The sequence below is a fragment of the Schistocerca americana genome, chromosome 6, assembly GCF_021461395.2.
Source record: "Schistocerca americana isolate TAMUIC-IGC-003095 chromosome 6, iqSchAmer2.1, whole genome shotgun sequence".
Lineage (NCBI taxonomy): Eukaryota > Metazoa > Arthropoda > Insecta > Orthoptera > Acrididae > Schistocerca > Schistocerca americana.
Window position 1 is genome coordinate 259,969,391 of NC_060124.1, and position 16,398 is coordinate 259,985,788.

The 16,398-nt window shown below is 39.8% G+C and overlaps 1 protein-coding gene across 2 annotated transcripts in view; it reads right to left on the reverse strand.

The window, feature by feature from the left end:
- LOC124619416 (phosphoglucomutase-2) overlaps positions 1-16,398 on the reverse strand; it is a 136,682-nt gene that overhangs the window by 83,172 nt on the left and 37,112 nt on the right. Inside the window, exon 7 of one of the 2 annotated variants that reach the window (XM_047145778.1) lies at positions 10,595-10,787. In XM_047145778.1, the coding sequence (XP_047001734.1) occupies positions 10,595-10,787 (193 nt within the window). The remainder of the gene's footprint in view (positions 1-10,594; positions 10,788-16,398) is intronic. The other variant, XM_047145779.1, reaches the window with a different exon arrangement.

The window sequence follows — 16,398 nt, forward strand, 5'->3', positions numbered from 1 at the left end:
GTTTCTTCATGAGGCACTTGGAAAGACAAGCCCTGGACTTGGCATATTGAAAAACTAAGGTGATATACAGGTATGTCAATGACACTTCCATTGTATGAAGCCATGGAGAGGAACAGCTCAGTGGCTTCCTAAGAAATCTTAACAGTTTTTCATGCCAACAAAAAATTTATCATGGAGGTAGAAAAAGACCAACATCTGCCCTTTCTAAATGTGCTGGTTATGAGGAATGGTGAGAATCTGGGCAACAGCAGATGTCAAAAAACAACACACATGGACTAATACCAGTCAAATTATAACCTGAGCCAGGAAAGAGGGATTATAAATAATGCTTATAATGTGAACAAGATGAATTATAGTCCGCAGAAATTTGGACGCAAGACACAAACTTGATAAGCATCCTTTGCAGCAGTGGGTAATCCACCAATGGCATAAGAAGCATCACAAATCCCTTACACTCAACAAAGTGAGACAGAAGAAAAAATGTTGGATATGGTCTATCTACCATAGCTCCCCTGGGTGGCAGACAGAAACAGTCATCTATTGTGCAAACATGACGTGAAGGTTATTTACACACCGACCAAAATATTAAAGAGAGTGTCAGATTGGCAAAGTGCAAAAACAAGCACACGCACGCATGCACGCGCGCACACACACACACACACACACACACACACACACACACACACACACCACATACAGAAATGCACACACTTGTTCTGCCTGATTACAGTGAGCCAGCAATGCAACTTCATGGGGCTGGAATGTCACTCTAGTGAGTTTGTTCTGGCCACAGGCGTTGAAAGTTCTGGCCAATGTGCAGAGATGTGGAGGAGTAGAATGGGAGGAGAAAGAGGGTAGACAACGGAGTGGAGAACGTGAATACAAGATGAGTGAAATCACTGGATGGTCAACTCTATCCTTGTGTAGGGGTTCCACCTGCTTTTATTTCTTCGTTTGTTGTCCTCGGTGTCGATGTACTGGCTGAAAAATGGGTTGTGTGGATTCCGACACTGACAAGTTTAAATGATGTAGCCGACTTATGCACAGTTATGTTTTACAGTACTTTAATTTCACTGTTCACAACCACCTAATAATACACAGTTATATGGCCAGTGTACTATAGCTTAACTTTTAATAAGCCTCATTAATAGTTAGCAGGCAAAACTATACATACTGCAACAATAGTTTCCTGTTGAACATCTACGAGCAGTAAAACCTAACCACAAAGTTCACAGTTCTTTGAGAATAATCAGGTACATATGGAGCAGGCACAGTCACTGTTTTTACACACATCCTAATTGTTAAACACTTATTCCACAGTTAATTTGAAGCATTGTTGTTGTTCTAACCAGCACAGGTCTGAAATTCAGCCATGACCAAAAATCGGGCCCTTATATATCATCACAATAATAGGTACTAAAACTACATATTGTTTGAAGTTAAATTTACAGAAATTACAATTAAAACTACTCATTAAATTAACTGAATAAATTGAAAAATTCTGTCTTTAAAAGTTTCTTCTACTACAAGGGTTAAGCCGAATTATTTGTTTAAATCATGAAATTAACAAATATCATTATGCAAACAATAATTTTGACAAAACCGTTAATTATTTTGGAATTAATTCAGGGCTCGTTTTGCTAACATGTTTTCGAATATAGCCAAATAGATACTGTAAGATTACTAGCATTTCGTGTTCCAAACGTTTATAATCAGTGCAGAATTTACATTTGTTTATGTGTCAACAATAGAATTTAAGTTGTGAAACAATTTCTGATTTCTCCCTATAATAAAAGACACTAAGTAGTAATAATCAAAATAAATTAGAGAATCAATTACATACATAAAACCAAGCACAAAATTATATCTGGTGTTATATCCTTTAAAACTGAGGGCCAACCTTTCTCTTTTATGAAAATGCAGATTATGTTCATGTATGCTAATGGTAAACAGTTAAAAGTAACAAAATGAACTTAAGGAGGCAAACGGCAAAACAAGAGGGGAATTAAAATTATCCCAGCTTGCTTTGTCACACTTGGCCACAGTTTGGTGGTTGCCACTCATGTAAGCTGGCAACTGGTTGGTGGTTGTGGCTACATAAAATGCTATGCATAAATTACAGAAGGACACTGCCCTTTATAGGATAGGATGCGCGAGAAGGGACTTGGGTAGAATATACTCTCAAGCCACTCCTCCAACTCACATACACCGTGCACAACTCTACCTACCTAAGGCTAGAACAAGCTCAGCAGACCTGAATTGCTACCCCAAGCACTCTCCCTCCCAGCCATCAGCCCACCTCCTTTTGCCCCTCAACCAATCCATCTGACATCCCTCGCCCCAATCAAGCTGCAGCACTGTCACAATGTAGTCACAGCTTGGGGACTGTAACCATGCAAGGGTATATGGGTATATATGTGTATGTGTACTCCACAGCCCTGAAGGACGATTCACCATTCATCCTCAGTCTTGTTTAAGAGTCTATTAATTTCTCGGTGCCTCAACCCTATGTTCATTAAAAATAACAGACATTCTAGTTAAGTTAGGTGCCTGATAATTAAAGTTAGTAACCAAGCCAGGAGAAAGAAAACTGGCGTTCTACGGATCGGAGTGTGGAATGTCAGATCCCTTAATCGGGCAGGTACGTTAGAAAATTTAGAAAGGGAAATGGATAGGTTAAAGTTAGATATAGTGGGAATTAGTGAAGTTTGGTGGCAGGAGGAACAAGACTTTTGGTCAGGTGAATACAGGGTTATAAATACAAAATCAAATAGGGGTAATCCAGGAGTAGGTTCAATAATAAAGAAAAAAATAGGAGTGCGGGTAAGCTACTACAAACAGCATAGTGAACGCATTATTGTGGCCAAGATAGAAACGAAGCCCAAGCCTACTACAGTATTACAAGTTTATATGCCAACTAGCTCTGCAGATGATGATGAAATTGATGAAATGTATGATGAGATATACGAAATTATTCAGGTAGTGAAGGGAGACAAAAATTTAATAGTCATGGGTGATTGGAATTCGAGAGTAGGACAAGGGAGAGAAGGAAACGTAGTAAGTGAATATGGATTGGGGCTAAGAAATGAAAGAGGAAGCCGTCTGGTAGAATTTTGCACAGAGTATAACATAATCATAGCTAACACTTGGTTCAAGAATCATAAAAGAAGGTTGTATACGTGGAAGAATCCTGGAGATACTAGAAGGTATCAGATAGATTATATAAAGGTAAGACAGAGATTTAGGAACCAGGTTTTAAATTGTAAGACATTTCCAGGGGCAGATGTGGACTCTGACCACAATCTATTGGTTATGAACTGTAGATTAAAACTGAAGAAACTGCAAAAAAGTGGGAATTCAAGGAGATGGGGCCTGGATAAACTGACTAAACCAGAGGTTGCACAGAGTTTCAGGGAGAGCATAAGGGAACAATTGACAGGAATAGGGGAAACAAATACAGTAGAAGAATAATGGGTAGCTCTGAGGGATGAAGTAGTGAAGGCAGCAGAGGATCAAGTAGGTAAAAAGACGAGGGCTAGTAGAAATCCTTGGATAACAGAAGAAATATTGAATTTAACTGATGAAAGGAGAAAATATAAAAATGCAGTAAATGAAGCAGGCAAACAGAAATACAAGCGTCTCAAAAATGAGACTGACAGGAAGCGCAAAATGGCTATGCAGGGATGGCTAGAGGACAAATGTAAGGATATAGAGGCTTATCTAACTAGGGGCAAGATAGATACAGCCTACAGGAAAATTAAAGAGACCTTTGGAGATAACAGAACAACTTGTATGAATATAAAGAGCTCAGATGAAAACCCTGTTCTAAGCAAAGAAGGGAAAGCAGAAAAGGTGGAAGGAGTATATAGAGGGTCTATACAAGGGCGATGTACTTGAGGACAATATTATGGAAATGGAAGAGGATGTAGATGAAATGGGAGATATGATACTGCGTGAAGAGTTTGACAGAGCACTGAAAGACCTGAGTTGAAACAAGGCCCTAGGACTAGACAACATTCCCTTAGAACAACTGACGGCCTTGGGAGAGCCAGTCCTGAGAAAACTCTACTATCTGGTGAGCAAGATGTATGAGACAGGCGAAATACCCTCAGACTTCAAGAAGAATATAATAATTCCAATCCCAAAGAAAGCAGGTGTTGACAGATGTGAAAATTACCAAACTATCAGTTTAATAAGTCACAGCTGCAAAATACTAACGTAAATTCTTTACAGATGAATGGAAAAACTGGTAGAAGCCAACCTCGGGAAAGATCAGTTTGGATTCCGTAGAAATGTTGGAACATGTGAGGCAATACTGACCTTACAACTTATCTTAGAAGAAAGATTAAGTAAAGGCAAACCTATGTTTCTAGCATTTGTAGACTTAGGGAAAGCTGTTGACAATGTTGAGTGGAATACTCTCTTTCAAATTCTAAAGTTGGCAGGGGTAAAATGCAGCGAGCGAAAGGCTATTTACAATTTGTACAGAAACCAGATGGCAGCTTTAAGAGTCGAGGGGCACGAAAGGGAAGCAGTTGTTGGGAAGGGAGTGAGACAGGGTTGTAGCCTCTCTCCAATGTCATTAAATCTGTATATTGAGCAAGCTGTAAAGGAAACAAAAGAAAAATCGGAGTAGGTATTAAAATCCATGGAGAAGAAATAAAAACTTTGAGGTTCGCCGATGACATTGTAATTCTGTCAGAGACAGTAAACGACTTGGAAGAGCAGTTGAACGGAATGGACAGTGTCTTGAAAGGAGGGTATAAGATGAACATCAAAAAAAGCAAAACGAGGATAATGGAATGTGGTCGAATTAAGTCGGGTGATGCTGAGGGAATTTGATTGGGAAATGAGACACTTAAAGTAGTAAATGAGTTTTGCTATTTTGGAAGCAAAATAACTGATGATGGTCGAAGTAGAGAGGATATAAAATGTAGACTGGCAATGGCGAGGAAAGCGTTTCTGAAGAAGAGAAATTTGTTAACTTCGAGTATAGATTTAAGTGTCAGGAAGTCGTTTCTGAAAGTGTTTGTATGGAGTGTAGCCATGAATTGAAGTGAAACGCGGACGATAAATAGTTTGGACAAGAAGAGAATAGAACCTTTCGAAATGTGGTGCTACAGAAGAATGCTGAAGATTAGATGGGTAGATCACATAACTAATGAGGAGGTATTGAATAGAATTGGGGAGAAGAGGAGTTTGTGGCACAACTTGACAAGAAGAAGGGACCGGTTGGTAGAACATGCTCTAAGGCATCAGGGGATCACAAATTTAGCATTGGAGGGCAGCGTGGAGGGTAAAAACCGTAGAGGGAGACCAAGAGATGAATACACTAAGCAGATTCAGAAGGATGTAGGTTGCAGTAAGTACTGGGAGATGAAGAAGCTTGCACAGAATAGAGTAGCACGGAGAGCTGCATCAAACCAGTCTCAGGACTGAAGACCGCAACAACAACAAGAACAACAACAACCAAACCAGTAAGGGTCTTATGAGAAACATAATTTCTGATGGTGTGTTAAAAATTGTATGATGGATTTGCACGGTCCTTTGACTGGAACTATAAGTGGTTATAAGTACATAACTGTGATGTTGGATGTGCTCTCCAAGTACATACCATATTTACCTGATTATAAGACAAAGTTTTTTCCCCAATCTTGTCATTTGAAAAACACGGGGTTGTCCTATATTCGCAGATTAAACTATTGCTGCTCAGATCAATGTTTTTACGTAGTATGAATATAATAGAGGGAAACATTCCACGTGGGAAAAATATATCTAAAAACAAAGATGATGAGACTTACCAAACAAAAGCGCTGGCAGGTCGATAGACACACAAACAAACACAAACATACACACAAAATTCAAGCTTTTGCAACAAACGGTTGCTTCATCAGGAAAGAGGGAAGGAGAGGGAAAGACAAAAGGATGTGGGTTTTAAGGGAGAGGGTAAGAAGTCATTCCAATCCCGGGAGCGGAAAGACTTACCTTTGGGGGAAAAAAGGACAGGTATACACTCGTACACACACACATATCCATCCGCACATACACAGACACAAGCAGACATTTGTAAAGGCCAGACAAATGTCTGCTTGTGTCTGTGTATGTGCGGATGGATATGTGTTTGTGCAAGTGTATACCTGTCCTTTTTTCCCCCAAAGGTAAGTCTTTCCGCTCCCGGGATTGGAATGACTCCTTACCCTCTCCCTTAAAACCCACATCCTTTCGTCTTTCCCTCTCCTTCCCTCTTTGCTGATGAAGCAACCGTTTGTTGCAAAAGCTTGAATTTTGTGTTTATGTTTGTGTTTGTTTGTGTGTCTATCGACCTGCCAGCGCTTTTGTTTGGTAAGTCTCATCATCTTTGTTTTTAGATATACTTTCACATAGTATAATATATTAATATAGGGGTCATCTTACATTTACAGATGTAGCTTTGTCTACAGGGGTTACATACAATTTTATTCTGAAGAATTCATTTGAATTGGCTCAAGTTTTCCCAACACACTGAAGCACTTGGTACAGTACTGATCTTGCTCAAACAATCCCGCAACATTTGACTTGCAGCGCCATTGCAATGCGTAAAGGGATGCGAGAGAAACTAGTCACTATGACAGTCTTATGCTCCACTTAAAAACTGACGATTTTGTGAAACACAGGAGGAAATAACATTAAATCCTATCAACTTAACAAACTTTTGTTGTACCTGAAAAAATTTGCAATATAAATTCTCACACATGTATGGATATTGTATACTTAATGTACATTTATATTGCTTTTTAAGTAAAGGTAACATTCAAAGGTGAAAATCTTGTCCTTCAAAAAACATTGGTTGATTCTGAACCAAAGTCAGGATTCTGTTTTGTTGTGAGAAATTGTAATGATTCACCAAATGAGTTGAAGATGAGAAATTCGGTCACTGTTCGTGTATTAGACTGTCAGGGAAAAATGCCACCAGTTTTTAATTAGCTTTAGAGCAAGATGGTGACATTCAGATGAAAAGATCAAGAAAATTAATCCAGAATTAAATGTCTAACAAACGAAAAAAGTCTATATAAACTAACTGCAAATGTTATCAGAAGAATAAATCCTTTGTGGAGATAGTACCACATCCATGATTCATTATTGCGCAAGCACAGCACTATGGAAGGGTTGGAGGGGAACAGTGACACCAGTTTGACAGAGACCAATGATGACTGCAGGTGAGGAGTGGGGAGTGGCGAGAGGGCAGCAAATTTCATCGTGTTGCTACCCATAGGACTCTACATTGCATATTTTGGCTGTTTATGAACATATATCATGTTTTAACTGGAGTTTGCATGAATGCATTTGTACTCAGAATCAAACTGACTTTACAACTGGACACGTACTCAACAACAGCATAAAAATTCTGCAGGAGATGCTGAAAGTCTAGATTGGAGCCAGTGCTGACACCGTGAGGTATGACAGGAGTGATAGAGAGTGTGTCAGTTGCTGGTTTTACGCAACTAAAGAGAGAGTGGCGGGCAGATGGAATATTAGGAAACAAAAGATACTGTTAACATTCTCACATCAATACAGAAGCACAATTCGCTGTTTTTTTCTCAGGTTCCACCTTAACCACAATCACAGAAACTGCAACATATTTGGAAAAAATACCCAAATTTTTGTGACAATAAAGATATAAATTTCACAGCTGATGATTAAAAATAATGCTAATGATTAAAAATAATGATACTAGAGACGACAGGTAAAGTACACAAAAAAGGGAGTAAAGATAAAAATTGATGTTAACAATTCCTATTTGTCTACTTTATTACTCCTTGTATATTAAAATGTGGACAATAAATAAATGGCCTAAGTTTAGAACAGGTGTAACAGAATATGTTAAAAAAATTTCTCAAAGGGCATCTTAATAAAAGGGGGGGGGGGGGTCACTTTTATTCAGGGTCATCTTATACTTGGATAAACATGGTAAAGTTGTATAAACTAAATAGGGCTGCAGGCAAAGGATGAAAACAGTCTACTTCATTGAGATGGGAGGGGTGTTCTGTGCAGATATTGATGCCCAATTCGCTTCAACATCTTGGAAGAACAGAATGGGCAGTCAGGTTGTAAGGAATATATATATCGAACCATCAATGGATTCAGGACACATGTGGAGGAAATGAAACTTCTCATACATGAAAGAATTTTCTTCCTTTGTTTACAAGACAGAAAAATACTAACACACCTGTACTTGGAAGCTACAGCTTTCACAGAAAAGATGATCTCACTGGTGAAAGGACAAAGGGTGACAGTGTTCCTCAATGAGACACATCAGTTCTATCCTGTAACCTTAATCATAACACTGCAAGCAAGCAGTCACGAGATTCTCGACCATGGCAACCTCACAGTGTGCCCTGTATATCTCCCACCACACGAGATTGTTGATGGTAAGATCCTCAAACAATTTACTGCTGAGCTCCTTTGTCCATTTCTCCTTTTCATGGATCTTAATGCTTGTGGTGTGCTACGGGTCTCTACCAGGATTTGTTCCGGGAGGTTGATCGATAGAGAGCCTCACACAAACTGTCAACAACATATTCATGAACACAGATCACAATTGGGTTTCTTTGCAGCCATAAACCTCTCATTCTGCTGCTCACCTGCTCAGTGTGAAATGTATTATGACCTGCACAGAAGTGAACACTTACTTACCTAGATTCACCTGTTACATGAAGCATATCCCAAAAGAAGTCTGCCAAGATGACTGACTGGACACTTTACAGCCAGATGGCTGATTTCAAACAACAATGGAAGCATGCCCAACTGGGTGGATCAAATTACAGTTGTGAAGACGGCAAAATGGAGGAATTGTGTTAAAGTGGCTAAGATTGACATGGTTGTAATGTTAAGATGAGGCATAGGAGAATAGATCCACATTCAGAATCCATTACAGGTATTTTCAGGTGGTATTTTCAACTGCCAATAGTGGCCTTATAAGATGAAGGATTTCTCCTAACAATACGGGGGAACAGTGTCCAGACAATGGTTAAATTTTGGAACCAACAAGACACAGCTTTCTGATACTAGAGAGCAACATAGGGAAAAGGGGGGCAGGGGTTTGCTGTGGTTTCCAGCACCAACTTTGAAAAATACAACTGCTCTTTCTCTCTGCTAGAGTAGAATTCCTGAGCCAGCAACTATCCTTTTCAGAATACAGTACTGAGTATATTTGTCAAAGAGTTTCACTCCGATTCCTAAATTGTGAATACTCTGAGCTTCTTCCTTCCTGTTGGAATGTCTAATCAGCAGGTACTCATTTGTTTTCCTCTGATTCTGACACATGTTGCAGCCCCTTTTAGTCTAATTTCTTGTCAATGTTTTACTAATACTTACTCTTCCTTGTTGTTTTATAGTGTGTGCGGCTACCATCAATATGAATGTTGTCTATTTTATTCTTTTCCAAAATTCTGTTATGCATGCTGTTGATAAAAATTTGATCAAGTGACTTACTCATGCTTCTATATATTTAGTCAGTTGCCAAAAATATGGTTAAAACCATCCCTAAAATTTACTTTATTGCAACATCTCCTTTGAAATGATTAATCTGAAAGGTTACGTACTTTTCATACCTCTGTGACTTACGTATTGACACTTTGAATTTCTTCACGATGTATTTTCTGGACAGGTTAAAAAGCAGAAAATGATCTCATATTTTTTTCTTCACCAAATTGAAATTTCTTCCACAATTTTTCCTTGTCTTATATTTATCTACATGATAGAGTAACTTTTCATTCATTCTCCTTTGTACATTCACTTCTCAATTATTCTTTCATTCTGCACCCCATAATAGCACCTCACATCTCTTTGTTCTATATCATTTTCAATGGTTATGTTAGCTAATGCCAGCTCCACCTATCACATTATTGTTGTCAAACCTGCATTCAGTTCTGCTACTTTGTTAAGCACATCAAATAATCTTATATTTGAATATTATTCTGTGTATCTCTGCCACAGAAGTCTCAATGCAGTGAACTGGTTGCTTACTTCATTAACTAATTAATTTTTTTTTATGACCTTATCAAATCTAACCTCGTCCTAGCCATAAAACTTTTTGTAAATGACTACCTATGGCTGTTAATTTTTTTGAAAAAAGAATATTTGTACCATCTTAAGAACAACTGTATGTTAATCTCTTTTGAATTTTGTTACTACAATCATCTTCACAGGAGAGAAACAGTGTACATTAATGGATAAAAAATACATTTTCATCAAATATAACCCAACAAATGTAAACCATACATAACTGTCATAACAAACTGTCTGAACACAGTCCATATAAACATGTTGTTCCTTGGCACAGATACAGTAATGTACACTAGCTGAATGATTCACTTAAAGTGTGGAGTTATCACTGCGTGCACTTTACTGTAATTGCATTATTATAATTTAGCTACTCTGCTTTAGAGTTTTAGCAAAACTTATACTTTGTATTGGTAATCAGTTTATCGGATAACTTCAATTAATGTGACTGGAATACTAGCAGATGGCATTAATATATTACACTGAATTATAAAAAAATTCATTATTAATTAGATAATTCATGAAACAATAATTAAAAAAAAGCTTACAGTACCACAAAATTATATCCTTCCACATTTGCCATGGACCTCAAAAATTTTGAAGAGACAGTGCTGGCCATCATATAAACATCTTTCATATCCGTCTCCGGGAAGCGTTTTCTGAAGCAAAAAAGGCTCCACCATCCTAACAAGGCACCTAACTCATTTCCAGTAAATACGTGCCATGCATCACCTCTGAAAATGAGACTGGATTCAAAATTCACATTCATGAAAATTTGCAAACTGTGAACTTTTTGACACATTTACTTACTAATGTCAACATTCTTCACTGAATATTTAAAAATTAATAGTGCATTGTGGGTAGCGGTGGCTTGCTTATGATAAGCATCAGATTTCTCATGTAACATGAACACTATTAGACTAATATGAAAAAAAATCTAGTTGGAATAAAATTGAGTAAAGGAACTAATCTTAGTCAGACAGGGACAGATAATACGGACGGAACGTAAGATTAGGGCCATATGAACACCCTTAGAGAACAATCACTCTCAGCTGTTTAGCACTGCGTTGTTGTATGTGAGGCTCCAAAAAACAGTGATAGGCAATTGAAGGGATGAGAAGGGGGAGCAGGATAGAGGGAAGCAGAATGACCTATCCCCCCCCCCCCCCCCAAAAAAAATGTAGCTTATGTGAAGCAGGGAGGTGGGAGGGGGGTGAGCAGAAAGTAGAATAATGATGCTGCAAGGAAGAAAAGGAGGTTCAGGATGCGGTGTGGGAACAGATACAGAGGTACATACAAAGTGGAGGATAGCAGTGATGATTGACACCAGACAGACTGTATGTTCGAGGATGTATTGGAGGGTCAGATGCTAACTGTGTAGTTCTAAGAAACATGTTTGGGAGGAGAATCCAAATAGCGTAGATTGTCCAACGGCCACTGTTATTCTCAGCACAATAATGGATGGTCAAACTTGCCTTGCAACAGCTGGCTGTTACCAATCATATGAATGGACAGCTTGTAACTGATCATGTCCATGTAAGACAATGAACACTAGTTGCATTCAAGTTGATATACGGTATGATAGGCTGTTGCAACTCAAATGCCTGCCCACAAGCAGAGGTGGCAAACAGCTGACATGTGGGCAGTCAGGCAGTAACCTAGCAACTGTATGCCTCAGCAGAGCATTCTTGGTCAGGGATGGACAAATGGCTCACTACAAATGGCAGAACAAAGTGGGAACATGGTGCACTAAAACCAAGTATTGGCACTTGCTAGTGCCCTTGACCCATGGGGCAGTTTTGGAACAACATGATATACAATGTGCCTGCTTTCAAGATAACCATGCCTCTGAATAAGATATAATGCATCAGTGACAGAAACAGAGAACCCACCCACACAGCTGCATGCATTAGCATGCTGCCTCTGGGGAGGCTCACAGGCCACAGATCGAACTCACCTGGCTGACTAACAACAAGGGCTGGTGTGCCAGCCAGCCTGTTTGTGGTTTTTAGGTGGATTCACACATCCAACTACGTGAATACCAGACTGGTACTAAATCCCATCTCTGTCACACAATTTGCAAACACTCAGAAAACATTTGTACTATCACAAGACAACACCAGATGCAGACAGTTGGGGTACACAGATTCAGTACTGGGAGATTGAAGGGAGGGGGAGGGGGTTACAACAGGAAGGACATCAAGCCACCTTCTACCATTATCATTACCAAATCTGACAATTAACATACTGACCCTGCAAAGATATGGGATATAGGCTGTGTAAAAGAAGATGTGACAGAAACAGAGTAGGTCTGATTGAGACTCTTTTTTAAGAAATAAAATCTGTCAACAACAACTGAAAATAAGGGTAGGTGCGTTGCAGTATATTTCTAAGCAACGTGAAACAAAAATGAAAGTTAAAAGACCGATAAATAGATATTAGTTGCATATCTAAACTCCCTTAAAGTTAAAGAAACATAAAGGAATTAGTAATTACTTTAAATAATATTAGTATATGACATTATCTACACAATGGAATCACAATCTTTGATTTTTGAACCTTTCTTGCTCACCAACATCACCTTTTCCCTTTACATCCTCTTTCAAAATGAGTTTCAGTTACAAAGTGTTGTCTGGTTTGTGTTCAATTTTGTAGTTCCATACGGACAATAAGAATTAAAATAATGAGCTCTCAGTATTTTTTCTATGGATATGACAGACAATAAGAATTAAAATAGTGAGCACTCAACATTTTTTTATAGGCATATGCTGTGATAATCCAAACACACTGCACAGAAGAATTAAATGTTCCAATTAGGAGCACACGAAAACACAGCTGTACAAGAGACACTATTTATTGGGTCAAAGAGTGACACTAGCATGAATGCAATGAAAGTAGTTTACACGTCTCAAACACATTTAACAACTGAGGGCCCAGAGGACCAAGTATGTAGCTATAAAGATGCTACCCATGCCAGTTGCTGCAGGTTTAATGCTACGTATGCACGACAGACCTGGTTGTCCCTGGCTACCACGTTGGGTAGTTGTAGGCACACTGTTTGAAGGCTATTGAGGCCCAACTTCTGTCCAGCAGGATACTACACTAACCCTCCCTTTTGAGGCGGAACAATCAGACACTGCTGTCTACAATGCTGTGACTGAAGATATGTTCACGACATCTGTGGTGAAGCTGGGGGCAGCAGCCACAGGCGCGAGAAGTTTCCGATCCAGCAGGGCCAGTGTGTATGGATGAAAATGAGTGTGACAAGGGCACCCCAGCTGCCCACAGGTGACTGCTGTACAGGACCAGTCACAGGGACGCGAGCCATCTGGACTTAGGAGTGCACGAAAGCGGCACCAGCATCGGCAGCGACAATGAAGGATGGAGAGGAGATGCTCTGGTGATGGATAACCGACTTCTGTCCCCACTGAGAGCAGTGGCTGCTCAGCGCAGTGGGAGGTGCTGGCACTGCCCACAGGAAGCAAACCCGCCATCAATGCTGATGAAGCAAAGCTAAAACCACCAGGGTAGGTGGGCACGATCAGGCCTGCTGGAATCCTGGAGGGCCAACAAAGAATGAAGTGCTAGGCTCACAGCCCAATGAAGACGGTCCTGCATCCATCCTGTGATGCAAATGCTTTCAGAGGCGTGCCATGAGTCAACATTGAGTAGGGAGGTGCCGTGACTTGGCATATACCATTGTGTGTACAAAAGTCCTTGCAGCACAAACTGATGACCATTGTCCAAAACGAGGATGCAAGGCAAGCCTGCTGTGGAGAATATCTTTGACAGTCACATCTGCTGTTGCAGACAGGCAACAAATGACATAAGGGAGGAAAAAAAAAAAAAAAAAAAAATCAACTGACAATAACCAGAAGGGCCAAGGTGGATTATTTCCCAAGGCTGTATAGGGGCCAGCTGTAGCAAAAAACCAGTGCTCTGCATTGCCTACTGAGTGTAACACTTGCGGCAGACAGCAACAAGATGTTCCACCTCTAGATCAACGCACGGCCAACGCAAATGGCAGTGCGCCACCAGTTTCATGCAAGAGATCCTTACTGACCTCGATGTAATAAGCAGAGATCCTTCCACCACAGAGCTGCTGGAACCACAAAGCAAGAAGTAAACCCTGTCAATAGGAGAATAATGCCACCCAAGAGGAAGAGGCAATGGCGCTATGCTTATAAATTATGAAGCGGGGCTGACGCCTGGCACGATGGACCGTCAGGCTACCCATGTCGTATCATTCGTACAACCTGCTGGAGCACCGGATCTATCGCCACAGCAGAGATAATATGGAAACAGGTGATGGGGAAACCATGCACTGTGTGCCCCTTCTCCATAACCAGCTGAAAACAAAGCAGTTTATCCTGGATGAACGAAGGGTCAGGGCTCATGGAGAGCCAGGACAGAGGATCTGCATTTGCATGCTGTGATGTATGATGAAAATGGCTCTCATAATTGACCCGGACCAAGAACAGAGCCCAGCGTTGAAGATAATGAGTGGCTTTGTGCAGTAAGGACACCAGCGAGCTTAACAGGGAAACCAAGTACTTATGGTTGATAATTAAATTAAATTATGCACCATACAAGAACACATGAAAATTTTTAAGGGCTAGACAACAGCAAGAGCATGTTTCCCCAACTGACACTAACGTTACTGAGCCAAGTTGACTGTTTTTTATGCAAAGGCAATAGGTTGCTTGCAGCCATCTGAATGGTGATGGGCCAGGGACATCCCCAAGCTGTACTGGGACCTGTCCGGGGCTAGGACTAGATGCTTACCAGATTGAAATGTTGCATGACACAACACGGAGTGAAGACTATCCTTAAGTTGCAGATAGGTACACTCAAATGCTGCAAACCAAACAAAAGGAGCAAGTTTCTGAAGCAACACATATAAGGGGTGGGCAAAGTAGTTGTTCCATATTTCTAGATTTCCAGAAGGCTTTCAGCACTATACCGTAGAAGGGGCTTGTAGTGAAATTGTGTGCTTGTGGAATATAACCTCAATTATGTGACTGGATTTGTGATTTCCTGTCAGAGAGGTCAAATTCATAGTAACTGATGGAAAGTCATCGAGTAAAACAGAAGTAATTTCTGGCATTCCCAAGATAGTGTTAAAGGCCCTCTGCTGGCTGTTATATATAGAAATGATTTAGGAGATAATCTGATCAGCTGTCTTAGGTTGTTTGCAGATGATGCTGTTATTTATTGTCTAGTAAAGTCATCAGAAGATCAAAACTGCAAAATGATTTAGAAAAAATATTTGTATGGTGTAAAAATTGACAACTGACCCTAAATAATGAGAAGTGTGAGGTCATCCACATTAATGTTAAAAGGAATCCATTAAACCTTGGTTACAAGATAAACCAGCCAAATCTAAAGGCCATAAATTCAACTAAATACCAAGGAATTACAATTATTAACAACATAAATTAGAAAGAACACAGAGAAAATGTCGTGTGCATGGCAAACCAAGGACTGGGTTTTGTTGGCAGGACACGTAGAAAATGTAACAGATTTATTAAAAAGACTACCTACTCTACGCTTGTTTGTCCTCTTTTAGAGTACAGCTGTGCAGTGTGGGCTCTTTACCGGACAGAATTAACAGAGTACATTGAGAAAGTTCACAGTAGGGCAGCATATTTTGTATTATCACAAAATAGGGGGAGAGTGTTACCGACAATATACAAGATTCGGAGTGAAAATCATTAAAACAAAGGCGTTTTTCAATGAGGTAGAATCTCACAAAATTTCAATCATCAACTTTCTCCTCCGAATGCAAAATATTTTGTTGGCACTGACCTGCATAGGGAGAAACAATCATAATAATAAAACAAGGGAAATCAGAGCTCACATGGAAAGATACAGGTGTTCATTTTTTCCGTGCTCTGTTCAAGATTGGAATAATAGAGAATTATCGCGAAGGTGGTTCGATGAACCCTCTGCCAGGCACTTAAGTGTGATTTGCAGAGTATCTATGTAGATGTAGATGTAGATGTAGATGTAAATGTAGATGTTGCGAAGGGGTAAGTTGACACAGACTTGACACATTCTTGGTGATATCCAGGAAAGGAACTAGGCACGACATAAAATGGCAAAAGTAAGCCCAAAAGCTGGAAAGTGTTGTTGCAGATGTTTCTCGTATGTGTCCCAGTACTCAACAGACTCATCATATTTAGAAAAGGGAGAACTTCAGGGGCCATGGGGTGCAAAACAGACATACCGAGGAGTATGCCGACTAGAAAAAAACAAGCCAACGATTGAAGTACCTGAGTTTGATTGTCCAGAACCCATGATTGGTAGTGCAAATCTGTGGTGAATGATTTTTGCTGGTCTACCTATTGATGTAAA